Source organism: Macaca nemestrina, chromosome 20, assembly GCF_043159975.1.
Source record: "Macaca nemestrina isolate mMacNem1 chromosome 20, mMacNem.hap1, whole genome shotgun sequence".
NCBI classification, from domain to species: domain Eukaryota; kingdom Metazoa; phylum Chordata; class Mammalia; order Primates; family Cercopithecidae; genus Macaca; species Macaca nemestrina.
In genome coordinates this window covers 14,425,839-14,452,291 of record NC_092144.1, presented here as the reverse complement: position 1 = coordinate 14,452,291, position 26,453 = coordinate 14,425,839, and the positions used below count along the sequence as shown (strand labels likewise).

The 26,453-nt window shown below is 55.0% G+C and overlaps 2 protein-coding genes across 5 annotated transcripts; one reads left to right on the top strand and one right to left on the bottom strand.

Moving 5' to 3' along the window:
• The first annotated feature begins 6,500 nt into the window (after positions 1-6,500).
• LOC105495883 (ilvB acetolactate synthase like) lies at positions 6,501-18,347 on the top strand. Of its 4 annotated transcripts, none has more exons than XM_011766030.3 (16): positions 6,501-6,608; positions 7,197-7,341; positions 8,644-8,845; positions 8,977-9,104; positions 9,191-9,329; positions 9,417-9,528; positions 13,054-13,153; positions 13,612-13,709; positions 13,825-13,961; positions 15,124-15,258; positions 16,818-16,932; positions 17,019-17,188; positions 17,269-17,339; positions 17,432-17,503; positions 17,682-17,787; positions 17,899-18,347. In XM_011766030.3, the coding sequence occupies exons 2-16, from the start codon at positions 7,207-7,209 to the stop codon at positions 18,075-18,077; spliced, it is 1,899 nt and encodes a 632-aa protein (XP_011764332.2). In that variant the 5' UTR covers positions 6,501-6,608; positions 7,197-7,206; the 3' UTR covers positions 18,078-18,347. The 4 variants fall into 4 exon arrangements, with proteins under 4 accessions (XP_011764332.2, XP_011764175.2, XP_011764257.2 ...); XM_011765873.3 differs by having other exon boundaries at positions 6,504-6,881; XM_011765955.3 differs by having other exon boundaries at positions 6,504-6,885.
• Positions 18,348-18,354: 7 nt separating this feature from the next.
• LOC105495830 (synapse defective Rho GTPase homolog 1) lies at positions 18,355-26,009 on the bottom strand. Its single transcript, XM_011765704.3, has 8 exons — positions 25,880-26,009; positions 24,007-24,348; positions 23,137-23,781; positions 22,752-22,966; positions 22,049-22,175; positions 21,695-21,855; positions 20,914-21,139; positions 18,355-19,756 (listed from the first exon to the last, which is right to left on the bottom strand). Exons 1-8 carry the CDS (start codon positions 25,965-25,967, stop codon positions 19,353-19,355), a joined length of 2,208 nt encoding a protein of 735 aa, XP_011764006.1. The 5' UTR covers positions 25,968-26,009; the 3' UTR covers positions 18,355-19,352.
• Positions 26,010-26,453: the final 444 nt, after the last annotated feature.

Here is a 26,453-nt window from a genome sequence, read left to right as displayed (position 1 = left end):
GCCACCGCGCCCGGCCGAAACAGAGTCTTTCTAAGTTGCTCAGGCTGGTCTCAAACTCTTAAGCGATCCTCCCGCCTTGGCCCCCCAAAGGGTTGCGATCACAGGCATGAGCACCCAGCCTCCTTTTCAGTTTTGAGGGGCATGTTGAGCACATTGAAAGTTATGTAGGGTGACTCCATTTTTCTTTTAAATTTTGGGAACCTGTTCATTTATACATTACTAACAACTCCTTTAGTAATGTTTTTGTGGTTTCTGTGGATTATTTTCCCCAGTGGCGAGAGCTTGTTGGTTTTCATTTATTTGCTTGAGTGGATGGAAATACCAGTTCCACCATTCCCTGTTACGCATTACCTCCTACAGGTGTGGAGCCAGTTAGGACTCACACCTCATGACGATGGTTGGAAGCCTACACAATGCTGTCCTTGGCCCAAGGAGATGAAAGCCAGGATTAGGGGCCTGCATCAGTTTAGAAGGAACTCTAAGTGCCTAAGGAGCCTTCTCAAAGGCTGTAGGAGCGTTTAGAAACACAGGCATTTCATGCCCACTGGGAAGAGTCAGGAAATCTGGGAACCAGTTTAACTCTGAACCACTCGCTGGGACTTGCAGAGATCACCCGCCTCTGTGCCTCACAAGTCATCAAAGAGAGGAACTGACATTGATGATCGCTTCCCTCTGTGACATTTCCAGACTCTATACTTACTACGAAACTCATAAAAATAAGGATTGACGAGGATATGAGGGTGTGGTAAGTGCATTGCTTCCCCAGACTTGAAACACTTAACAGTAGCGTTTCCTGCGAGTAACATCAAAGACGCCTTTGAACTGAACAGGCAGAAATTGAGTCCCTCTTCCAGTTCTCTTTCAAACCTTCTGGTTACTTCAAGGTACCACTTTGGTTTGACACCAGTGTGTCTTTAAACAATACTATTTATTTATGGACATTGTGTGTGTGCATATAATTATTTATTTACACATATATGTATAAAATTATATGTATGTAATTTTAGTGTTTACAGGATCATGCAATAAAATTGAACATTTTCAGAGTTCAGTTCAATAAAAATTTTAACATAGGTAACCACTATCATAATTAGAATTGTAACATAAGCAACCACCACAATACAAAACAGTTCTATCACCCCCAAAACCTTCTATGCTGCCCCTTTTATTCTAACACCCTTCCCTAACCCCTGGCAACACTGATCTCTCCTCCCACAGCATGGTTTTGTCACTCTTGGAGAATATCGTATAAATGGATCATATTAGTGGTACCTTTGAAATTGGCTTCTTTCTTTTTTGTTTTGAGATAGAGTTTCACTTTTGTTGCTCAGGCTGGAGTGCAATGGTACAATCTTGGCTCACCGCAACCTCTGTCTCCTGGGTTCAAGTGATTCCCCTGCCCCAGCCTCCTGAGTAGCTGGGATCACAGGCGCCAACCACCACACCTGGCTAATTTTTTAATATTTTTAGTAGAGACGGGGTTTCAACATGTTGGTCAGGGTGGTCTCGAACTCCTGACCTCAGGTCATCCACCCGCCTCAGCCTCCCAAAGTGCTGGGATTACAGGCATGAGCCCCACACCCGGCCAAGATTGGCTTCTTTCAATCAGGCTATGTTGAGATTCATCCAAAGTGTTGTGTGTTTCTCTGCTTTTCTGTTTTGTTGTATTTTATGTTTTTAGCAAGACAGAGGGTCTTGCTCTGTCTTCCAGACTGGAGTGCAGTAGGACAATCTTGGCTTACTGCGGCCTCGAACTCCTGGGCTCAAGGGATCTTCCCGCCTCAGCCTCCAGTATCTGGGACTACAGCTGCATGCCACCATGTCTGGCTAGTTTTATATATATATATATATATATTTATTTGAGATGGAGTCTTGCTTTGTCACCCAGGCTAGAGTACAATGGTACGATCTCAGCTCACTGCAACCTCTGCCTCCTGGGTTCAAGAGATTCTCTTCCTTCAGCCTCCTGAGTAGCTGGGATTACAGGCACCCATCACCACGCCTGGCTAATTTTTAATATATATATATATATTTTTTTTTTTGAGACGGAGTCTCGCTCTGTCGCCCGGGCTGGAGTGCAGTGGCGCGATCTCGGCTCACTGCAAGCTCCGCCCCCCGGGTTTACGCCATTCTCCTGCCTCAGCCTCCTGAGTAGCTGGGACTACAGGCGCCCGCCACCTCGCCCGGCTAGTTTTTTGTATTTTTTTTTTTTTTTTTTTTTTGAGACGGAGTCTCGCTCTGTCGCCCAGGCTGGAGTGCAGTGGCCAGATCTCAGCTCACTGCAAGCTCCGCCCCCCGGGTTTACGCCATTCTCCTGCCTCAGCCTCCTGAGTAGCTGGGACTACAGGCGCCCGCCACCTCGCCCGGCTAGTTTTTTGTATTTTTAGTAGAGACGGGGTTTCACCGTGTTAACCAGGATGTTCTCGATCTCCTGACCTCGTGATCCGCCCGACTCGGCCTCCCAAAGTGCTGGGATTACAGGCTTGAGCCACCGCGCCCGGCCAGTTTTTTGTATTTTTTAGTAGAGACGGGGTTTCACCGTGTTCGCCAGGATGGTCTCGATCTCCTGACCTCGTGATCCGCCCGTCTCGGCCTCCCAAAGTGCTGGGATTACAGGCTTGAGCCACCGTGCCTGGCCAATTTTTTATATTTTTAATAGAGCAGGGTTTCACCATGTTGATCTGGTTGGTCTCGAACTCCTGACCTCAGGTGATCCACCCGCCTAGGCCTCCCAAAGTGCTGGGATTACAAGCGTGAGCCACTGCACCTTGCCTGTTGCGTTTTAGTAGTTGGCCCTCTATTGCTGAGCAGCGTTTCATGGTATGGGTGAATCACAGTTTATTCCTTTCTTAAGGGATTTTTTTTTCCCCAGTTTTCAGCTATTGCAAATAGAGCTCCTACGAATAAGCACGTGCAGATTGTGTGGTTGCATATTGTTCAAAATCCTCTCTGGCTTTCCAATTCACTTAGAATAAAATTTGCAGTCCTCCCGCAGTCTGTAAAATCACACCTGTCTGGCCTTTGTCCAGCCTTTGATAGCATTTCCTCCCTGCCTCCTCTGCTCTCTTTCTTCCAGCGATCCTAGCTTTCCTGACTTTCTCTGCACATGCAAAGCCCATCCCATTTGTAATGAGTTGAATGGTAGATGCTAAAATGTACATTCAGAACCTGCGAATGTGACGTAATTTAGAAAATGTTTTTGCAGAAGTGAGGGGTCTCAAGATGAGACTATCCTGGATTAGGGTGGTACCTAAATGCAACATCAAGTGTCCTTATAAGACATAGAGGAGGAGGGCTGGGCTTGGTGGCGCATGCCTGTAATCCCAGTGCTTTGGGAGGCTGAGGCAGGTGGATTGCCCAATGTCAGGAGTTCGAGACCACTCTGGTCTACTTGGTGAAACCCTGTCTCTGGCCGGGCGCGGTGGCTCACGCCTGTAATCCCAGCACTTTGGGAGGCCGAGGCGGGCGGATCACAAGGTCAGGAGATCGAGACCACGGTGAAACCCCGTCTCTACTAAAAATACAAAAAAATTAGCCGGGCGCGGTTGTGGGCGCCTGTAGTCCCAGCTACTCGGGAGGCTGAGGCAGGAGAATGGCGTGAACCCGGGAGTCGGAGCTTGCAGTGAGCCGAGATCGCACCACTGCACTCCAGCCTGGGCGACAGAGCCAGACTCCGTCTCAAAAAAAAAAAAAAAAAAAAAAAAGAAACCCTGTCTCTACTAAAAATACAAAAAAATTTAGCTGGGTGTTGTGGCGTGTGCCTGTAAGTCAGAAGGTGGAGGTTGCCATGAGCCAAGATCGCGCCACTCTACTCCAGCCTGGGACACGCAGTGAGACTCTGTTTCAAAAAAAAAAAAAAGAAAAAAAAAAAAAAAAAGAAGTAGATGCAGGCACAGGGAATAAGGCCATCTGAAGATATTGCAGAAACTGGAGTGACGCAGCCACAAGCCAAAGAATGCCTGGAGCCTCTGGAAGTTGGAGGAGGTAAGGATCCTCCCCCAGAGATCTTCAGAGAATGTATAGCCCAGCTGATGCCTCCACGCTGAATTTCTGGCCTCCAGAGTGTAAGAAAATTAATTCCTGTTGTTTCAAGCCACCCAATTTGTAGTAATGTATTATGGCTGTCAAAGGAAATTAATAAACCACCTCAGGGCCTTTACACGTGCCATCTCCTCTACCTGGATTACTCTTTCCCCAGATTCTTGTGGGGCCCATGTCCTCACTTCCTCCTGGTCTCTCTGCTCAACTCTCACCTACTTAGAGAGTCCTCCTGCTCGTCTTAAGAGAGGCCCTTACTGTATCCCTCTAACTCCATAATTTGTTGCACTTCTCTTTAAATATCAATCAATTTTGATACACGGTATTTGTTCCCTCTCCTGCCCCACCCCCGCCCCTTTTTTAAGAGACAGGGTGTTTTTGCTTGCTCTGTTGCCCAAGCTGGAGTGCAGTGGCATGATCACAGCTCACTGTAGCCAGGACCTCTTGGGTTCAAGCAATCCTCCCTTCTCAGCCTCCCAAGCAGCTAGGATAACAAGCACCTGCCACCATGCTCAGCTAATTTTTTTTTTTTTTTTAAATTTTTTAGACAGAGTCTTGCTCTGTTGCCCAGGCTGGAGTGCAATGGCGTGATCTCAGCTCATTGCAACCTCCGCCTCCTGGCTACGTTTATTTATTTACTTATTTATTTTTATGTTTTTGAGACGGAGTCTCACTCTGTCGCCCAGGCTGGAGTGCAGTGGTGTGATCTCGGCTCACTGCAAGCTCTGCCTCCCGGTTCAGGCCATTCTCCTGCCGCAGCCTCCTGAGTAGCTGGGACTACAGGCGCCCACCACCGTGCCCGGCTAATTTTTTGTATTTTTAGTAGAGACGGGGTTTCACCGTGGTCTCCATCTCCTGACCTCGTGATCCGCCCGCCTCAGCCTCCCAATGTGCTGCTATTACAGGTGTGAGATACCACACCTGGCCGGTTTTTTTTTTTTTTTTTTTTTTGACAGACAGGGTCTCACTTTTTGGCCCCAGCTGGTCTCAAATTCCTGGCCTCAAGCGATCCTCCTGCCTTGGCCTCCCAAAGTGCTGGGATTACATGGGCCACCATGCCAGGCTCATTTCCCTTTTTAAAAAAGTCACTTGTCCTCTGTGTATATTTGTTTCAGGGACTGTTGATTTGTTTCAGCCTTCGGCTGAGAAGGTTTTTGGACATTTCTCTAGTGACAATCTTTCTTTATCTGGGGAGAGATAGGACAGATAATTAGTCTTGGAGCGTGTTAAAGCTTTGTCTCCCAAGAAAGAATTTACATCTATTACAACATCTTTCTCTCTCTCTCTGGAAAACTGTATCCTTGCTACTAAGACTTTTTTTTTTTTTTTTTTTTAGCTTTACAGAAAAGCTGTAAAGATAGCAAGATAAGGCCGGGCGCGGTGGCTCAAGCCTGTAATCCCAGCACTTTGGGAGGCCGAGACGGGCGGATCACGAGGTCAGGAGATCGAGACCATCCTGGCTAACACGGTGAAACCCCGTCTCTACTAAAAAATACAAAAAACTAGCCGGGCGAGGTGGCGGCGCCTGTAGTCCCAGCTACTCGGGAGGCTGAGGCAGGAGAATGGCGGGAACCCGGGAGGCGGAGCTTGCAGTGAGTCGAGATCCGGCCACCGCACTCCAGCCTGGGCGGCAGAGCGAGACTCCGTCTCAAAAAAAAAAAAAAAAAAAAAAAGATAGCAAGATAATTTTTATCTACTCTTTATCCAGCTTCCCTGAATGTTAACATATAACCATAATACATTTACTGAAACAAAAAGATTAACACTGGTTCATTACTATTAACTCAACTCCAGACTTTATTTGGATTTCACTAGCTTTATCGGCAAATTTGTCCTTTTCTTGATTCCTGGATCCAGTCCAGGGTACTATATTTAATTTACTTGTCACATCTCCTTTCCTGCCTCTAGTCTGTGGCAGTGCCTCAGTCTTTCTTTGTTTTTCATGACCTTGACAGTTTTAGAGAGGCCTGGTTAGGCATTTTATAGAATGTGACTCAATTTGAGTTCCTTTGCTTGCTACTATATTATATAAAAAATATACACATATATATGCATATTCATTTATAGTGTGGAAAACATACATAACATAAAATTTACCATTTTAAGTATTATTATTTTGTGAGACAGGGTTTGCTCTGTCGCCGAGGCTAGAGTGCAGTGGTACATACAGCCCCGCTGGTGTGGAAAGCGAGCTGTGTTCGGAGGGCCTGAACCTACGGGATTACATTGTTTGACCAATGGAAGGCTGCGGAAGGTGGGCCCCCAAAGGTCTGGGTTCCTGAAGCCGCCGGGGGGCGTGGCCTCCAGGTTTTAAAAAAATAAAATGGGTGTGAGGCCTGCAGTGCGAGCCAATGAAAGGCGAGGGGAGGCGGGGTCTGTGCGCCAGGCGGCCAGTAGAGGCAAGGCTCTTTCGGGTGGCCCCGGAGCGTGGCTCCGACTGTGCGCATGCGCATCGGGCCGGACTACGGGGCGCCGCTGAGCCAAGTAGGCGACCCGGGCAAGGACGGGCTCCCGGGTCACGTGACACGGAGCTGGCCGAATTCTGCAGGAGGCAACGCCATAGCCTAGAGGTGAAAGTGCATAGCCTCGGGGGTCGAGCTGGTGTGGGAGAACTACATCCTGATGCGATGTGACCTCGACCCGTAGCCCGGGGTCTGGGTCCAGGCTCGGGCCCGTGCGCTCTCTAAGGGAGAGGCGTGGCTTGCGTGGAGGGTCGCGCCAGCTAACCTGGGGGCGTGACCTCGTGCCTCTTGGTGACGTACCGTGGGGCGGGCTCACTCCTGGGGCTGAGTTTTGGGGTCCCGTTGTGGAAAGAGGACGGGCTTCTGCCTGTCCACTGACAGGTAGGTAAGTGGAAGATAACTCTGTGGTGCTGTCGTCGCCGCTTTGACCTGTGGTGGCTAGTTTGGGTGGGAGTGGTGGTGACATAAAGGATTGGGGCTAGGCCCGCGAGGGGCGTGACCTTGTCACAGAGAGGCGTGGCTTCACTCCGAGCCTAGGCGCACAAAGGGCGTGGGCTGGCAGGGTTGGGGGCGTGGCCGCACAGAAACTGGGGGCAAGGGCCGTGGTCCTGAATCCGGGCTGGGAGAGGGGGCGCGATTTCTTCCGGATAGGTTCCCTGTCGCGCCCAAATCTGGGAAGTGCCCTTTCTCTCTTAGGTGCCACCTCATGGAGACCCCCGAGGCCGCCGCCCCTGCCGGGAGCTTATTTCCCTCCTTCCTGCTCCTGGCCTGCGGGACGCTGGTGGCCGCCTTGCTAGGCGCCGCGCACCGCCTGGGGCTCTTCTATCAGCTGCTGCACAAGGTGCGGGACATAGAATGGGAGGTGGGCTGGGGGCAGTCAAAGAGGGAGGGACCTCGTGGTGCTGCTTCCAGCTCACTCATTGCACAGGGTGGGAAAGCGAGCCCCGACTAGTCCAGAGGGACTGGTAAGAGGCTGTGTCCAGGGCCCTGTCTCCATTGCCACGCTGCGTATGGGGGCCTGGACTTTGCCACTAGTGAGAGACAATATGGAAGCTGCCGCTGCCCGGGCACTTGCACCCCACCTACCTCCTTCCCCAGTGACTCTTTTCACAGAACAGATGGACAGCACCCCTAAACTGGATGGGATAAGTGCGGCAGAGGGCAGGCACCAGCAAGGGGGTGGCAGTGAGTTTCATAACAGTTGCCCTCTGCTGACAGTACTGTAGACTTTCTTATCTACCCGTTAACCTTTTCCTTGAAAGTAGGTGCTGTTCTTTCTGCCTCATTTTCTGCAAGAGGAAGCTGAGGTTCGGAGAGATTGTGTGGTGGTTTGCCCTAGGTGACATGTTTGGAAAGAGCTGACCCCACAGGCTTCCCCCGAACTCCTTGCACCTGTTTGAAATTTACCCCTTCCTCAGACTTCCTTCTTAACCCTTTCTCTCCTAGCAGGGACCAAGCTTGACCTCTCCCTCCCCAAACCCTTCTCTGATCCTTCCTCTGCTAGCCAAGAGTCATGCCACTGACCTTCAGGACTTGCAGAGATTTAAAGCAAGCCTTGGATGTGTAGGGCTGTGAGGCAGCTGGAGTTGGGAGGCCTCGGCACAGTCTATGCCAGCAGCTCACTCCTATGCCAGGCACATGGTGGCTGGCAGCCTGTCAACTAAGCCCTGGGCCTGTTTAGCGTCTATCAGGAGGGTATCAGGGAGGCTGGAATCAGGAGCCCAGCTGCCAGGCCCTGCAGGGATACTGGAGGACAGTCAGGAGTCACAGCAGATGGCTCCCTGGCAAACTCCCTGGGTTATATAACCGTCTCCTCTCTCCCTGATTGCCCTGCCATCCTGGAGACAGGCAGTGTAACAGTGGGGCACTTAAGAGCGTGGGTTCTATTGGACTTTCATTCTTACTTGGGTAAGTCTTGATGTCCTCAGCTTAAGAGGGATGTAGTGACAAGAGGATCTGATAAGATGTTATGCCTTGCTTTGAGCCTGGTGTGTAGTATAATATATGCCTAACCAAGACCAAGCTTCTCTTGACCTCTCACCCTGCTCCTGCCCCCTTACCTGGGGCAGGGTGATTGCCCCCTTTCCCAGCTGCCCTCTGCCCTGACCTTTAACTTTATTGCTCCACCTGTCCTTGGGCCCAGGTGGACAAGGCAAGCGTCCGGCATGGTGGAGAGAACGTGGCCGCTGTGCTGAGGGCCCATGGCGTGCGGTTCATCTTCACGCTGGTCGGTGGGCACATTTCCCCACTGCTGGTGGCCTGTGAGAAACTGGGCATCCGTGTGGTGGACACACGCCATGAGGTCACGGCCGTCTTTGCTGCTGATGCTATGGCCCGCCTGTCCGGTGAGAGCATTGCGGAGAGGGCTGGGGATCGGTTGGACTGTGGGATACAGTGTCTGTGAGGGTTGGGGTTTTTCAGAGGTGGGAGAATGGCCAAGAGAGTGGGCATGGCTGTGATGGGCTCTGTGTTCCAGGAACGGTGGGTGTGGCGGCAGTGACAGCAGGCCCTGGCCTCACTAACACAGTGACGGCGGTGAAGAATGCTCAGATGGCTCAGTCCCCAGTCCTGCTTCTGGGTGGGGCCGCCAGTACTCTGCTGCAGGTACCCAGTCCTTGGGGGCTGGTGGGGGCCTAGGTGGGGCTTAAAGGGCTCATGTGGTAACCCTACCACACCTCTGTCTTTGCCAGAACCGGGGTGCGCTCCAGGCCATTGATCAGCTGTCCCTTTTCCGGCCACTCTGTAAGTTCTGTGCGTCTGTGCGGAGGGTGAGGGACATCGTGCCCACCCTGAGGGCTGCGATGGCTGCTGCCCAGTCGGGCACCCCAGGTAGGTGGAGGATGGTGATGCTGAGCAGTGCTGGGGCCGAGGGGCTGGGGACATGTTGTGGACTCAGCGTCTTCCCTGCCCCTGCAGGTCCAGTGTTTGTGGAGCTGCCCATTGACGTGCTGTACCCCTACTTCATGGTCCAGAAGGAGATGGTGCCAGCCAAGCCACGCAAGGGCCTCGTGGGCCGAGTGGTCTCCTGGTGAATAGCCCCACCACTGCCATTCTCTCCTCTATCCCCCGTCCTCTCCTGCAGCTTCCAGCCTGTGTCCATCCTCCTTTGATTCACTTGTGGAGTGGGAGGAGACAGCTGTGGGGAGAGCATTCCAGGTAGAAGGAACAGCATGTGCAAAGGTCCTGGGGCAGGAATGAATTGGGTGGGTGGGAAAAGCAAGGTGGCCCTCATGGAGGCAGCAGAGGGGAGAGGCTCAGGACAGCCCTCCTCCTCCTCCTCCATCATCATCTCTTCTTCCTCCTCCCTCTTCCTTCCTCTTCTCCTCCCTTTCCTCCCCGCCTTTCCCCTCGTCTTCTTCGTTTTCCTCCTCCTTAAGGATGATCCTTGAACCTCAGAAGGGAGGTTCATTCTTACATTTACAGAGGAGGAAGCTCAGAAAGGTGAAGTCACTTGCCCAAAGTCACACAGCTAAGAAGTAGCAGAGCCCAGGCCGGGAGCGGTGACTCACACCTGTAATCCCAGCACTTTGGGAGGCCGAGGTGGGTGGATCACGAGGTCAGGAGATCGAGACCATCCTGGCTAATACGGTGAAACCCCGTCTCTACTAAAAGTACAAAAAAAAAAAAAAAAAAAAAAAAGCTGGTCATGGTGGCAGGCGCCCGTAGTCCCAGTTACTCTGGAGGCTGAGGCAGGAGAATGGCGTGAACCTGGGAGGTGAAGCTTGCAGTGAGCCAAGATCACGCCATGGCACTCCAGCCTGGGAGCCTGGGTGATAGCGCGAGACTCTGTCTCAAAAAAAAAAAAAAAAAAAAAATTTGCAGAGCCCAGACTCGAGCCCTCTCCTTTCCTCCTCCTTTCCTTCCCTCACATCTTTGTCCTTTCCTTTTTTTTTTCTTTGAGACAGAGTCTTCGTTCTGTTGCTCAGGCTGGAGTGCAGTGGTGCGATCTTGGCTCACTGCAACCTCCACCTCCTGGGTTCACACCATTCTCCTGCCTCAGCCTCCCGAGTAACTGGGACGACGGGCGCTCGCCACCACGCCTGGCTAATACTTGTATTTTTTGTAGAGACGAGGTTTCATCATGTTGGCCAGGCTGGTCTTGAACTCTTAACCTCAAATGATCCACCCTCCTCTGAAGGGGTGGCCTGCCCCTCCAGACCTGTGGGCGTTTCTCATTAGATGGAACGAGAGACTTGAGAAAAGAAATGAGACACAGAGACAAAGTATAGAGAAAGAAAAAGTGGGCCCAGGGGACTGGCGCTCAGCATACAGAGGACCCACACCCGTACCGGTCTCTGAGTTCCCTCAGTATTTATTGATCGTTATCTTTACCATCTTGGAAAAGGGGAAGTGGCAGGATAATAGGATCATAGTAGGGAGAAGATCAGCAGAAAGACATGTGAATAAAGATCTCTGTGACATGAGTAAGTTTAAGGAAAAGTGCTGTGCCTTGATATGCATATGCAAATATCTCCATAAACCTTTTTAGTGCATCGAGAGCAGCATTTCCGCTAGCATGTCACACCTTCAGCCCTAAGGCGGTTTTCTCCTTTCTCAGTAAATAGAACATACAATCGGGTTTTACACTGAGATGTTCCATTGCCCAGGGATGGGCAGGAGACAGATGCTTTTCTCTATCAACTGCCAAGAGGCCTTCTTTCCTCTTATACTAGTCCTCAGCACAGACCCTTCACGGGTGTCAGGCTGGGGGACGATTAGGTCTTTCCCTTCCCACGAGGCCATATTTCAGACTGTCACATGGGGAGAAACCTTGGACAATACCTAGCTTTCCTAGGCAGAGGTCCCTGCGACGACCTTCCGCAGTATATGGGTCCCTGGGTACTTGAGATTAACAGAATGGTGATGACTTTTAACCAGCAAGCTGCCTTCAGGCACTAGTTTAACAAAGCACACCCTACATAGCCCCAAATCCGTTAAACCTTGAGTCACCACAGCACATGTCTCTTGCAAGGACAGGGTTGGGGGTTGGGTTACAGATTAACAGCATCTCAAATACAGAACAAAATGGAGTCTCTTGTGTCTGCTTCTTTCCATATAGACACAGTAACAGTCTGATCTCTCTTTCTTTTCCCCACACTCCTCGGCCTCCCAAAGTGTTGGGATTACAGACATAAGCCACCGGGCCTGGCCTGTTCTCTTTTTCCTCCTTTCCTTTCTCCTCTTCCTCTTCTTCCTATTTCTCTCCCTTCCCCTCAGTCCCTTCCCTTTGCCTGTCCTCGGCCCTTCCTTTCTATACATTTAGCGAGCAGCAGCCATGTGCCAGGTTCCAGGACAGGCACGGGGCATCACCAGTGGACAAGGTAGTCAGGTACTCCGGATGTGTGTGAAGCCCCTGAGGGTCAGCTCAGGCAGTAGTGATTTTGTTCTATGGCCTCATTCTTTATTTTTTTGAGACGGAGTCTCACTTTGTCCCCCAGGTTGGAGCGCAGTAGTGCGATCTCAGCTCACTGCAACCTCCACCTGCCGGGTTCAAGAGATTTTCCTGCCTCAGCCCCCCAGTAGCTGGGATTGCAGGTGCAGTCCACCATGCCCAGCTAATTTTTGTATTTTTAGTAGAGATGAGGTTTCAATTCCTAGTCAGTCCCTCCCCTTCTCCTCCTCCTTGCCCCTCTCTCCGGCTGCCTCTCACAAGGCTATCTCTTATCTTGCCTTTTTTGTTTTGTTTTGTTTTGAGACAGGGTCTCGCTCTATCACCCAGGCTGGAGTGCAGTGGTATGATCATAGCTCACCACAGCCTTGAACTCCTGGCCTCGAGCAGTCCTTCTGCCTTAGCCTCCCTTGCCTTTTCTTTACTTGCGGGGTTTCCCACGGTTCCATCCTTGGCTGCTTCTGTGCTGTCTCAGCCTGTCCTTGACAGTGAAAGCAGAGGCTTCTGGCTCTGAGCTCCGACTGTTTCCTGCCAATGCCCATGCGTCTCTCTTTGGCTGGACAGAGCGTCCCCTGAGGGCAGGGCTGGGCAGGATCTATCTTTGTGTCTCCAGGGCCCTGCACAGGTCCTTCAGGAAAGTTGGGGCCCTGGGGCCCAATGAGCAAGGAGACCAGAAGGTCCTGTTTAAAGCAGGAGAGGATAGTGTTCAGAACTCCCATGGATCGAGTGTTACGCAAAGCGCCTCATGACCTAAATGGACAGATCCTTGAACCTGGAGAGGGAGGTTCATATTTACATTGACAGAGGCAAGAAGCTCAGAAGGGTGAAGTCACTTGCCCTAAGTCGCACAGCTAGGAAGTGACAGAGCCAGGACTTGAGCGCACATCTCTTGGACCCACAGGCTTAATCCTGGCATGCTGAGCCTGCTTTCCTTGCTTCTGAGGGTCTACGTGGAGTTAGGGTGGACCCCAGAGGCTACTGAGGGGAAACAGGCTGCTGGAGACCTGGCCACCAGGGTTCGTCTGCCCCTGAGGTTTCTTACTCCCCATCCCTGTCCCCATGTCACTTTGCTCCTGGCTTTTCTCCTGGCCCCTCTCCTCCCTCAGATCCTGGAATCCTTGTAGTTCATTCTGGAAACTTGGTTCTTTCCCCTCCCTCTTGCAGGTATTTAGAGAATTACCTGGCCAACCTCTTTGCTGGGGCATGGGAGCCTCAGCCCGAGGGACCGCTGCCCCTGGACATCCCCCAGGCTTCCCCGCAGCAGGTGAATTACCTCTCTTTTTTTGTCTGAGGACCCTACCCAGCAGGGCCCCCTGACCCTCTCCCTGAGTCAGTATTGGGGCCTTGATCTTGGGTGCTCATGGCGACTCAAGGGTGGCCCTTTGGTCGGACGCGGTGGCTCACGGTGGTAATCCCAGCACTTAGGGAGGCCAAGGTGGGCAAATCACTTGAGGCCAGGAGTTCAAACTAGCCTGGCCAACGTGGTGAAACCCTGTCTCTACTGAAAATACAAAAGTTAGTCAGGCATGGTGGCATGCGCCTGTAATCCCAGCTACTCTGGAGGCTGAGGCGGGAGAATCATTTGAACCTGGGAGGTGGAGGCTGCAATGAGCTGAGATCACGCCACTGCACTCCATCCTGGGCAACAGAGTGAAACTGTGTCTCAAAAAAAAAAAAAAAAACATAAAAAGACAATTCTTTGAGCCCCACCTCTCGCCCCAGGTTCAACGCTGTGTGGAGATCCTGAGCCGGGCCAAGAGGCCCCTAATGGTGCTAGGGAGTCAGGCCCTGCTCACCCCGAAGTCTGCCGACAAGCTTCGGTGAGAAGCCCCAGCCCTGCCCTTGTTTTCACGTTCCCAGTTCCCGGTCCTTGGGTGCTCTTGGGGAGGCGGGAGGCCCCGGCCACACTGACCTCTGCTCTGTCTGGACTCCTAGGGCTGCCGTGGAGACCCTGGGTGTTCCCTGCTTCCTTGGGGGGATGGCACGGGGGCTGTTAGGCCGCAACCACTCCCTCCACATCCGGGAGAACCGCAGTGCGGCCCTGAAGAAGGCAGATGTCATTGTCCTAGCAGGTGGGCCTGAGCCTCTTCCTTTCCCTCCTTCCCCCAGGAACCCCCTCACCCTGTTACCCAGCTTCACACAAAGGAGGATGAACATCTAGTGGGCACCTACTGTACTTGATACACATTTTCACATAGAGCACTTTGAACCCTACCAGACACATAATAGGTGTATCAGTTAGCTACTGCCCTGTAACAACCATCCCCAAACTCAATGGCTAAAAATGCATTTCTGATTTCTCAAGACCCACCTATAAGGTAGGTGGTAGCTGTGGTTTTGACTGGGCTCATTTGTGAGTCTGCTCTTGGGTTAGGCAGGAAGGCAGCTGTGCTGATCCAGGCTGGGCTCGCTCACCTGTATGGGGATTGGCTGGCCCTGCAGATGGTCTGGGATGGCTTCAGCTGGGGTCATAGGGTTCTTCATCCCTGTCTCCATGGCCCCCTTGTTTCTCATCCTCCAGTAGGCTAGCCTGGGCCAGCCGACTTGGTGAAGGATGAGAAAACTGTGGGGCTGGGGGAGTGTGGTTGTTCGAGAGAGAGAGTGGAGGCTGTGTGGCTTCTTGAAGTAGAGTCTGCAGGAATGGGGGAGGGGGTCCTGAGTCATCTGGAGGTGTCTTCACTCAGAGGTCTTGCAATTGATGCCAACTGTTGCTGGGGCTGTGGACTAGGGCAACTACACAGGCCTCTCCTTGTGGTTCGGGTTTCCTCCCAGCATGATGGCCTCGGGGTAATCAGACTTCGCAGACAGAGCACACTCCTTGGCCCCACCCAGGCCTCTAAGAGTGAACAAGAAACTGCATCTCTTCTGACCCAGCCTCGGGTGTCATGCTATGTCACTTCTGCCACCTGATTCAAGGAAAGGGGACCCAGGCTGCACCTCTCTCCATGGGAGGCATGTCAAGGTGACCTTGTACAAGTGGATGTAGGGTGGGAGATATTGTGGCCATTCTGGGAAAATACAACCCGCCTCTGCCCTATCCTGTTGGCCAAAGCATGTCATGAGGCCAGCCCAGATTCAGGGGGTGTGGGGAGCTTCAAGGTCACTGCAGGTGGCACAGGTGCAAGGAGACTCGGTGAGGAACAGGGAGTCTTTTGCATCCAGTCCACCACAATGGATCAAGTAAGGTAGAGGACAGGGGGCCTCTACCCACTGTATTCCTGTCCTCCCCCCCAGGAACCGTGTGTGACTTTCGCCTATCGTATGGCCGTGTCCTCAGCCACAGCAGCAAGATCATCATTGTCAATCGTAACCGGGAAGATATGTTGCTCAACTCAGACGTCTTCTGGAAGCCCCAGGAGGCTGTGCAGGGTGAGCCCCCTAATCCCCCCCGTACACATATGCGCTCCTTCCGGTCCCTCTCCTCCTGGTTTCTGCTGCAGCTGGCTTGAACCTGGTACGGTGATCGAGGCCCAGACCTTGCCCTAGGGCGCAGCCTGTCAACCAGAGACAAATAGTTGGCCCTCAAACTGATGAATGCTTCTTTTTTTAATTTTTTTTAATTTTTATTTTTTAGAGAGGAGGCCTCCTGAGTAGCTGGGACTACAAGCGTGCACCACCATGCCAGGCTAATTTTTAATTTTTTTTTTTTTTTTTTTTTTGTGGAATCAGCATCTCACTATGTTGCCCAGGCTGGTGTCGAACTCCTGGCCTCAAGTGATCCTCCTGCCTCGGCCTCTCAAAGTGCTGAGATTACAGACCAGAGCTACTGCGCCCGGCCTAATCGATGCTTCTGTAGGAACAGATGGTGGGGTGGACACAGAGGGAAGCTTGAAAACATGCATGTGATTACGTTCCCTCCCACACTGCCCACTGCCCTCAGTGTGCCCACTGCACACTCTTTGGCCCCTTAGCCTGTCTTCCTGCTGTATCTATGCCCTCCCCTTATTTGAGTCCCCTTGGACTTGAACTTGTTCATTGTTCTGAGGATGTTGACTCCTCTGCAGCCTAGGCGACAGGACGCTCTTGTGTTAAGCAGAGAAGTGGCACCGTTGCATCCGTGTTGGGAAGGTCCCCTCAGCAGCCGTGGATGGCACGCTGGAAGGGGGCCGGATGGAGGCCAGCGGGGCTGCTAAAAATGGCCAGGACAGAAATGAGGAGGCCTGAACTGGAGATGAACAGTGGGAGAGCCTCACCTTCTCGGACCCTCCATTTGATCTTTTGAAAAATGGGGTGGTGGCCGGGCGCGGTGGCTCAAGCCTGTAATCCCAGCACTTTGGGAGGCCGAGGCGGGCGGATCACAAGGTCAGGAGATCGAGACCACAGTGAAACCCCGTCTCTACTAAAAATACAAAAAATTAGCCGGGCGCGGTGGCGGGCGCCTGTAGTCCTAGCTACTCAGGAGGCTGAGGCAGGAGAATGGCGTGAACCCAGGAGGCGGAGCTTGCAGTGAGCCGAGATCACGCCACTGCACTCCAGCCTGGGCAACAGCGTGAGACTCCGTCTCAAAAAAAAAAAAAAAAAAAAAGAAAAATGGGGTGGTGAAAAATACATAATACATCACGGGCTGTTTGTTAGTTCACTTCAGTAACGTTTGCCGTGCGCTTCCACGTGCCTGGAATTGAAAGATGTGCTTGGTGGATGTAGCTCTTTTCATTGTTTCCCAGGCAGAAGGAGGTAGAGGGAGGGGACGAGGCCAGCTTGGGTTTGTCACCTGCCTTGTGCTCCTTAACTGTTGTTTCTTGGGTCTTGACCTCCCTTTTCACCTGGGCTGCCCTCCCCTGGTTCTGGGGTGTTTCACCTGTTTTTTTCCTAGGAGCACCCCTGGCCTGCTTGATGCTGCTGCTGGCTTCCTGCTGTTTTGAGGCCTCTGGTGCTGGAAGAACAGGAGGAAGCCAGCTCCGCACAGCTGTGTCCTCTTCCTTCCCCAGGAGATGTGGGTTCCTTCGTGCTGAAGCTGGTGGAGGGCCTTCAGGGCCAGACATGGGCCCCAGACTGGGTGGAGGAGCTGCGGGAAGCTGACCGGCAGAAGGAGCAGACCTTTCGGTGGGGCCTGGGTGGAGTGGATGTGGGCAGGGGGTTCCCGGCAGACACTGCTGCCAGCGCTGGTGACCTTCGCTGTCCTGTTGCAGGGAGAAGGCAGCGATGCCTGTGGCCCAGCACCTGAACCCAGTGCGGGTGCTGCAGCTGGTGGAGGAAACGCTACCTGACAACTCAATTCTGGTGGTGGATGGCGGGGACTTTGTGGGCACTGCCGCCCATCTGGTACAGCCCCGTGGCCCCCTGCGCTGGCTGGATCCTGGTAAGGAAAGGCTCCCGCCAGGGGCAGTGGGCACCATTCATCTGGACGCCTTCACACCCACCTGCTCTTGGTCCTCTTAGGGGCCTTTGGGACTCTGGGAGTTGGCGCAGGATTTGCACTTGGGGCCAAGCTGTGCCGGCCGGATGCCGAGGTGAGGCACTGGAGTTGAGCACTGGAGTTGGGAGACTTGCTGCTCTCTGGGCCCTGATCCACTCTAACCATCCTGGGTCCCCTCCCCACCAGGTCTGGTGCCTGTTTGGGGATGGAGCTTTTGGCTATAGCCTCATCGAATTGGATACGTTCGTCAGACACAAGGTGACTGGGCTGGCCTGAGGGAAGCTTAGGGCCTGGGGTTCTGGGAGATGTCACCAGGGGTGGGCTGAGGTGGGGAGGGAGCCTTCTGTCTGGCAGAGGCCCTGTCCCTGTCTCTGTCCTCTGGCTGGCCAAGTCATGGGGCTGAAGGCTACAGCCTGCCTTCATCTTCTTTCTGTAGATCCCAGTAATGGCCTTGGTAGGGAATGATGCTGGCTGGACGCAGATTTCTCGGGAGCAGGTGCCGTCTCTGGGCAGCAACGTGGCCTGTGGCCTGGCCTACACTGGTGAGGGGGCCTCAGCAAGGTTGGGAGGACAGGAGGCTGTTTCAGTCCCGGCTGGCTGCACGTGCGGTGGGCTGAATCCTTGCCACCATCTGACTTAATCTCCTCTTTCAGAATATCACAAGGCAGCCATGGGTCTGGGGGCCCGGGGCTTGCTGCTCTCACGGGAGAACGAGGATCAGGTGGTCAAGGTGCTGCACGATGCCCAGCAGCAGTGCCGAGACGGCCACCCGGTCGTGGTGAACATCCTCATTGGGAGGACGGACTTCCGCGATGGCTCCATTGCTGTATAGGGCCTTGTGGGTCAGGATGCTTGGCTGCCTTCCTGCGGCTGGACTGTGTCCAGCTGGTTTGGAGTCTCATCATTGCTTGCCCTGGGCCTATCCCATGAGGCCCGATGACTCCACAACCTCCCTGAGGAGGGGATGGAGGGGTCAAAGCTCAGAGAGGCTCCCTTGTGAGCTCTTCGACCCTCCTCTCCACGGACCCAACTATGCCCTTTGTCCCCTCTCTTACGGAGACTGAATAAACCACCTCTGGCCCACGTGGGCCCACATACTCAGTCTCAGAACCTGTGCATATTGATTTATTATCCACAAAGATGGAGGTGCGGAAAAGAAGAGGGAGACAGGAGGGAACTATACTCTCCCACTGGAACTCTGGGGCCCACTGAGGCACCATTACTGGGGATTTCAGGGTGGCTGGGCACTGCCAACTGCACCCTCCTCTGTGGTCCCTGAAAGAGCCCCACACGCTCCAGACGTGTCCACGCACACCAGTCCTCACAGACACACACACACACATGCATGGAGGCAATAAATATGTTCCGTACCAGACTGCCCCCAGCCTGACGCTTTGGGGGTCCCCCTCCAAAAGAGAGGGGTTTAAGTGCTCAATTTTTTTTCAGGGGTGGGGATGAAGGGATGGGGATTGGAAAGGCCAGACTCTGTTATCTCCATTTGCTGACTAGAGGCCAATCGTGGGGTCTTCCCGGGAAAAGGGTGGGGGAAACCAGCTGTTTCTCCATAAGCCCCAGGCTGCCCGTGTCCATGCTGGAACCCAGGATAGGGGCTGCCTCCCACAAACAGTGCCTCATTCTAGTCCTTGTGTCGTCCAAGAGAGGGAGAAACAAGAGTGCAGTGCTCAAAGCTAATACTGATTTGGTTGGCAGCAGCAAGAGGGCCGACTAGAGGTGACTCACCACTCCAGGGTGATGCACACCGTAACTGGTGTTGACCCGGTCAAGGGGAGGCAAGAGAGGCCAGCCTAGCAAGCGCGAGAACTGCCTTTTTGGCAACAAAAGGGGAAACCCTTGGTGCTCAGGAAAGATGGTCACAACCTCTGGTCCCTAAAATCCCCAGTACCCAGACTTCGCAACTAGTGTCCAAATACTGGGCCCTGGAAACGGGGAATGAGTCTCAGCCATACATGCGACTGGTCCCATGGTAACTCCCTAACAACCAGGAGCTCGGCCTGGGCAACAGGTCTGACTCTCCTTGGTCACCAGGGCACCGCCTTCGCCACCGGGCGCCCAGTTTTGTAACCGGGGTCCCGCCCTGTCCTCTGGCTCAGAGGCACACGTTGATTTGCTTGGAGAGCTCTCTCTCCAGATCCAGGATGAGGGCGTCGAAGTCTTTGAGATTCAGGTGCGGGTTGAAGGGTGCATCGAAGTCATCTTCGAAGTCAGCGGTGACCCTCGGCTCACCGACGTCCTCGTCCTCGTCCTCGCTGTCACTGCCCGTCACGTGGTCGTAGTCTGGCCCGGACAGGAAGTCCCGCCCACAAGACAGGAAGTCCCGCCCGCAAACGCTCCAGTCGCCGGCGTAGCGGTTGCTCGGGGGGCTCTCAGGGCCTCCTCGGCCGCGGGGCCGAGTCACCACTTCGGGGTCTGCCAGCGGTAAGTGCAGAGGTGGTTGTCGTTTGGGTCGTAAGTACGGCGCGACATCTGGAGCTTCTCCGGGCAGGCGGGGATCTGAAGGGAGACAGGGCGGGTCATACACGGAGGAGACAGCCGACTTCTGATTGGCTGCTTAGGGAACTAGGCTCCTGATTGGCCTGTGGGAAGAGGCCTTCGACCGTTTCAGGGTGTCACCGGCGGAGCTAGAACTGGTTGCTTAGGCGACTAGACCTCTGATTGGCATGTCAAGAGGCAGGGCCTCTGACTGCATCAAAGATGGATAGCAGCAGGTGCCCTGGATCATGCCTGTAATCCCAGCACTTTGGGAGGCCTGAGGCAGGCGGATCACTTGAGGTCAGGAGTTCAAGACCAGCCTGGCCAACACCGTGAAACCCCGTCTCTACTAAAAATACAAAAATTAGCTAGGACTGGTAGTGCGTGCCTGTAATTCCAGCACTTTGGGAGGACTGAAGTGGGTGGATCACTTGAGGTCAGGAGTTCAAGACCAGCCTGGCTAACACAGTGAAACCCCCTCTCTACTTAAAATATAAAAATTAGCCAGGACTGGCCGGGCGCGGTGGCTCACGCCTGTAATCCCAGCGCTCTCGGAGGCCGAGGTGGGTGGATCACGAGGTCAGGAGATCAAGACCATCCTGGCTACCACGGTGAAACCCTGTCTCTACTAAAAAAAAAAAAAAAAAAAAAAAAAAAAATTAGCTGGGCATGGTGGCGGGTGCCCGTAGTCCCAGCTACTCGGGGGGCTGAGGCAGGAGAATGAATGGCATGAGCCCTGGAGGCAGAGCTTGCAGTGAGCCGAGATCACACCACTGCACTGCAGCCTGGGTGACAGAGAGAGATCTCAAAAAAAAAAAAAAAAAAAAAAAAAAAAAAAAAGTACAGATGAATCTGCTCTGTGGGGCAAAGTGATTCAGTTTATAATCCCAGTACTTTGGGAGGCTGAGGCAGGAGGATGGCTTGAGATCATGAGTTTGAGACCAGCTTGGGCAGTATAGAGAAACCCTGTCTTTACAAAATAATAATAATAATAATAAAAAAGACAAAACAGATAGATTGGTTGGATCTGAACTGGTTGCTAAGGCAACCAGGTACCAGTTTACTCCATGAGGGGACGTAGCCTGCTTCAAGCCCAAGACACTGATTGGTCCCCTAAGGTGGCATCACTGCAGCAGCCTGGCTCAGACTGGTGGTGCAGGTCCTGGGCATGAGCTCACCTGGCCAAGACTGCAGCAGGTAGTGCAGCACCTCGATGTGGCGCTTGAAGTCCACTGCACTGGCGAGGCCTGGGCCGGAGCTGCGGGCACGAGGCCTTGTGGGTGCCTGGCGTGCCGGCAGCAGCACAGGCCCGAAGCACACGGCCAAGTTCTGTGGGGTCATGCGATTGTAGGCATGGAAGGAGGAGACAAGGCGCAGGTGGTCCAGGAGAAGCGTCAGGGTGGCCTGGGAGAGGGTTGAGAGGATGTAAGTCAGACAAAGTCAGGCCCCTGGGGCACCTACCTGCAAGAGACTAAGGTGGCTAGAGTAAGGAAGCAGGTTCACAGTCTCATAGCTGGGATGTGGTCGGGTTAAGACTATTAATCATTAGGTATTAGTATTATGAGCCTATTTTGCTGGAGGGAAGACTGAAGCCAAAGGTAACTAAGCATTGGAAAGGCAAAGCTGCCATGAATCCCATTTTACAGATGAAGGTATTGAAGCACAGAGAGGGATGGAACTTGTCTAGGTTCCCTCAGCCAGGAACCTCCCTTGTAGGTTGAAAGACCAGCATTCAGTATGCATTTTTGACACATCCTGGCTGTGTGACCTTGGGTAACTCACTCAACTGCTTTGGGCCTCAGTTTCCAAATCTTTGAAGTGGGATGCTAATAGCACCTATTTCTTGGGGATATGATGCTGCTGCCAGCTCATGCCCATCGCAGGCCCAGCCATGGGTGAAACATTCTATTGGAATTAGCCCACTCTCAAGTCCCATCACTCCCACCAGGCCCAACTCACTCTTTCCACATCCGGCAGGCAGCTGAGAAGCCCTCGGGTGCCCTCAGTGGTGGGGGGAGCTCTGTTTGGGGGGTCCCGAGCCATGGCCTCCAGTACCACCTGATACAGGGGCTGGGTGATGAGCGGAGTGGGCAACTCTCGAAGATAATCCTTGAGGATGCCTGTGAACACAGGGCCCCCTCTGGTCAGGGCACCACTGGCTTCTAAGGCCAAGGAGGGGCACAGACAAGGGGGAAGAGGAGGTGGGTGAAAGCAAGGTCAGATAGGAGGAGTGAGGTCCCAGAGGAGCCCCAAGGCCTTGAAGTGAGGCCTTGAATGGGGGTGAGCAGGCAGAGGAGAGGGGGCCATGCTGACCAGTGATGACATTGATATCGGGGTACAGGTCCTCAGATAGGCAGACTGCTGCACTGTCCCGCTCAAAGGCATCCCGAAGCTCTTTCTTCACTGCCGCTGAACCACATAGACGGTACAGTCCCACTACCTGGAGGCGGGAAGAGAGAGTGAATATCTTCCTGCTGGGGCCACAGACTAATCGGCCCAGTGGGGTGAGCACTGGAATTCTGGGCCACGGCAGCAATGGACACTGGGGGCTGGGAGGTTGGAACTACCTTGACAACCTGGCCTTGTAAACCCTCTGCTTGGACTACTTGTCTTGGCTCCCACCTCCTCTGACTTAGGAAACTCTGATGCTTCTTCCAGAAAGCTTTCCATGACTACCCCAGGTTTTGTTTTAAGCTCTCCCAGACCCTAGGTACACCCCCGCCCCACTCTAGTCCCAGTTAGTTTTACATTTATGAATGACTAGAGTCGTATCTTTTCCCCCATCAGACTCTGAGCCCCAGGAGGGCTTGGATCCTGTTATTAAATCGATGGATGACCCATGGGTTCTGCCCAGGGTGCCACAGTCAAGGGGGGGCCTTCTGCCCTTGTCTAGGCTGGGATTGGAGCTAGGAGTGGCTCAGGCCTGGGGTAGGGGTCTGGCATCTGTACATAGGGTGTCCTGAAGAGTGGGTCTGAGGTCTGGGGGCCAGAGGGGTGGAGTGGGGTGGGTGCTTACCCGCAGCCCTCGGTGCTCGATCTGCCCAACGCACTTCTGGATGATGAGGGGCACCTGGCCGGGGGGCCGCTCCCGCTCCACCAGCAGTGGCAGTGGCAGCCCGAAGACGCGGGGCTCAGCTGTGGCAGGGGCTTCCTGCTGCTCCGACAGGGTCAGCTTGGCATAGAGCAGCCCCTGGGGCTCCAGGCGCACGGCCAGCTGTTGGGCCTGGCACCCTGAGGACACAAGGGCCTGAGCCGGGTACTCTGAAGCTTCATGTACCCCCCCGGCCTCCCTACTCCAGGTCACACCTTCTGCCCGGAGCCCAGCCCCCTAGGCACTCTGCGGGGGTGGCGGTGGGGTTTGGGGGTCCCTGCCCCTCCTCCCCTGCAGCCACGTGTCCTACCTCGGAAGACCGTGGGCAGCAGCACGGTGCCCTGGGCACAGGGCCGGTGCCTTCTCACGCCAGGGTCCCATGCAAGCACCAGGGCGCGCAGGAGCCTGGCGGCCTCCAACTCCAGGTGGAAAGTGTGGTCCAGCCGCAGGAAGTCCGGCCCCCCTCGCAGCGGCCCTGTTCGGGCCCGGGCCTCCCCATCCACTTGTAGTAGGCAGCAGAGGTCCCTGGGGGTGGCCCCTGGCGCTGGCCGCAGCCCTCCGAGACCGTACAGGTGCAGGCTGAGGCGGCCCCAGAGTGCAGCCGGGGGTGCCCGGGCTGTGGGACCCACCTCGTAGGGCCGGAAGGAGGTGGGCGACGGGGGCCCAGCTGGGCGCTCCGGTGAGTCTCCGTCGCTGAGGTAACCGGCCCTCGGGCTCCGGGTGCCCCCGGGCCCTGCTGCCCGCCCGGGGCCCCCCACGCTGCTGTCCAGGTGGTAGCGGCTGATGACGGAGCCCGCAGGGGCAGCCCTCTCGCGCTCCCTGCCAGCCCGGGGGCCTCGCAGGCTCAGGCGGCGCCGCAGTTCCGGCAGCTTCTTCATCTTTATGGAGAGGCGCCTGGCGGGGCCCGGGGACTTGGTGCGGGAGGCTTTGGCCGGGGGGCTGGCAGGGGCTGCACCTGTGTGGAGAGCAGACCTCAGGGTCCAGGAACCTGGGCTTAGGGGAGGAGGGTGAGGCTGGTGCTTCCCTGGGGAGGGGCTGTGAGGCTGGTGTTTCCCTGAAGGGAAGGGGTGTGAAGCTGGTGCTCCCCTGAAGGGAAGGGATGTGAGGCTGGTGCTCCCCTGAGGGGGAGGGGGTGTGAGGCTGGTGCTCACCTGGGGGAAGATGTGAAGCTTGTTCTTACCTTGGGGGGCCAGGCCCTCTGGCTCAGCTGAGCCTGGCTGTGGCCCTGGGGGCTCAGGTGCTGGAGGTCTGGGGTCTTCCTCAGGGATGGGGTTGTACCAGATCTCGCCCGCGGGCTCTCCACTGCCAGGTACCCCAGGCCCTAAAGAGGTGTCCTCAGCTGGCTTGGCCCCACCCAGCACCCATCGGCGGCTGCTGGGCTCCAGGCTTTGCAGGTAGGCCCCCCGTGCAGGGCTCCTTGATGCCTCAGGGCTAGGGGGCCCCTCTGCTCCAGCCTGGGACCCTTCGGGAGCCTGGGGCTCTGGCTCTGGAGGGCTGGGCTCTGGGCGCTGGGCTGGGCGGCCTGGTGGAGAGCAAGGGGAGTGAGACCCAGCCCCTCACTTCCTGCAGAGCAGCCCTGTGCAATTGATCAGTGGGTGGGATGCTGTGTACAGCCCTGGCCTGCCTCTGATAAGTCACTGTTCCTTGGATCCTGCTCTTTTGGTTGGAATAGGCAGCCACAGGCTAGTGATCTCGGTTATCAGCTTAGAGCGCCCCCTGCTCAATCCCTGACATCCCAAAAGGGGACTCCGTCCCTGCAGCCTCAGGGTTCTAAGTCAGGCTTCCTGGGGCCCGTAGGTACTGCGTTCCAGTCTCCACTTCCTCTCCCCTCTCAATAACTGTGGCATGGAGCTTTGCACTTGTGTGGCCTTGGGCAAGTCACTTCCCTCTCTGAGGCTCAGTATTCTCCTGTGAAATGGGGGGATGTGATTTCCATGTCCAGGGAGGCTTCCAGGAGCCTTCTGGAAAAGTACACAGCCCACAGCAGGCACTACGTGCTCAGGAGTGAGGAGCTGGGTTCTCTATTCCCTGCAGCACAGTCACTCCCAGTCTCCTGCCCTTTTTACCCTCCCTCCTGTCTTCCAAACTCTGTCGCCATCCTGGGATGGGCCCTTGTCCTTCAGCCCAGGCCAGGCCCCCCAGGCTTAATGCCTTGGGACTTCCCCTTCCCTCCCTCCTCTCCTCTCTCATGTCCTGGGCTGTTTCCTGTGTGTGTTTGTGTTTGGGCATCCCTGTCCCTTCTCCCTGCCCTGGGAACCTTGGGAATCTTTGGGAAGGCCTGGGGGGAAGGGGCACGTCCATGGAATGGTCTGGCCTTCCTCCTTTAACTCCTTCCTTCCTGGGTCCCCCTATCCCACGCAGCTATTTCTCTAAGGTCTTCACTTGCTACTCTGCTGAACTCCTCTTCTGGTCACCTCCCATGTCTACCCTCTAGGGTCTCTATTGGTAGCAAAGCCCAAAGAGCTGTTTAAGTCACCGGCCCTGGGCACATTACCCCATTGCTCCGTGCCTCAGTTTCCCCATCTGTATAAAGGGCACAGTTTCCTGGCGCTAAGACAGGCGCAGTTGCAGTCACTGGTTAGTAGGTGGGAGGTAGAGGGCGGCAGCTACTCTGATTGACGGGCCGCCCCTCTCTCCTTTGCAGGAGTGCACCCCTCATCTCCCATCCTGCGCCTCCAGGGCTTCTGATGCCCCTTGCCCAGCCTGACTGGGCCCCAGTGTCCCGGCCTCCCAGCCCCTCCTCCCCTCCACCCTCCAGGCTCTCAGTCGCAGCCCCATTTCCTGTCGTGGGCGAGGCCCCCTCCCGGGCCTCCCAAGGAGCCCGCAGCGCTGGCATCCTCGGCCAGCTGCACATAACGGTCCGTGCCCCCCTCCCTCCCAGTCCCTTCCTTCCAGGACCCCTACCCTCCCCTGGCTGGAGGCACCGCAGTCTGCAGCGGGGTGCGGGGGGCTCCCCCTAATCCCCCCCACCGTCTGTCCTCGGGGCCCTGGGACCCCGCTTCTAGGCCGGGCGGGGCTCGGCGCCCTCTCTTCCCCCACGGATCTCTGCTCACCGCGCTCCTTGGCGTCCGACTTTTTCCGGGGAAGTTTCTCCCGGCCCCGCAGGCGGGAGAAGGTTTTCCTGAGTAGCGGCTCGGCCATGCTGCGGCCCGGGCCGGGCCGAGCCGAGTGCGCGCCCCGGGCTCCGGCCGCGCCGCCCCGCGCCCTCCCCGCCCCGCCCCGCCCGGGCCTCCCCGCCCGCCCCCCACCCCGAGCCAGCAGGAAGCACATTCCGGGAATGCTTGGCCCAAACTTTTTTTTTTTTTCTTTCCCTTTCCCGCGGCCTGAGCGGGCGATGCTGGGAGATGTAGTTGCCTGGGGCCGGGAGGGGATGGAATGGGGGCTCCGGGTGCCCGGATCCGCTCCAGCTTCGATGGGACGTGACGATCCCTGGTCTTCCTCCTCACCCACCCTCCCTGGATAGGACTCTGGGTGATGGCATCCAGGAAGTTCTCTTGGGTCTGTCTCACCGCTCTCCTTCCCAGGTACTGCTTCAACCTGGTGCAAGCCGTAGTGTCATTCGTTTCAATGACCGTCCCCACTACCCAACCCACCTTAAGCCTCTTCCTTGGTCTCCTCATGCCACTC

Coding starts and splice junctions, on each gene's coding strand:
- LOC105495883 (XM_011766030.3), top strand. CDS start 7,207: ATGGAGACCCCCGAGGCCGCCGCCCCTGCCGGGAGCTTATTTCCCTCC. Junction 7,342..8,643: donor TCTATCAGCTGCTGCACAAG/GTGCGGGACATA, acceptor CCTTGGGCCCAG/GTGGACAAGGCAAGCGTCCG. Junction 16,933..17,018: donor CAGAAGGAGCAGACCTTTCG/GTGGGGCCTGGG, acceptor GTCCTGTTGCAG/GGAGAAGGCAGCGATGCCTG.
- LOC105495830 (XM_011765704.3), bottom strand. CDS start 25,967: ATGGCCGAGCCGCTACTCAGGAAAACCTTCTCCCGCCTGCGGGGCCGG. Junction 24,349..25,879: donor GTCGGACGCCAAGGAGCGCG/GTGAGCAGAGAT, acceptor GCTCTCCACCAG/GCCGCCCAGCCCAGCGCCCA. Junction 22,176..22,751: donor TCGAGCACCGAGGGCTGCGG/GTAAGCACCCAC, acceptor TCCCGCCTCCAG/GTAGTGGGACTGTACCGTCT.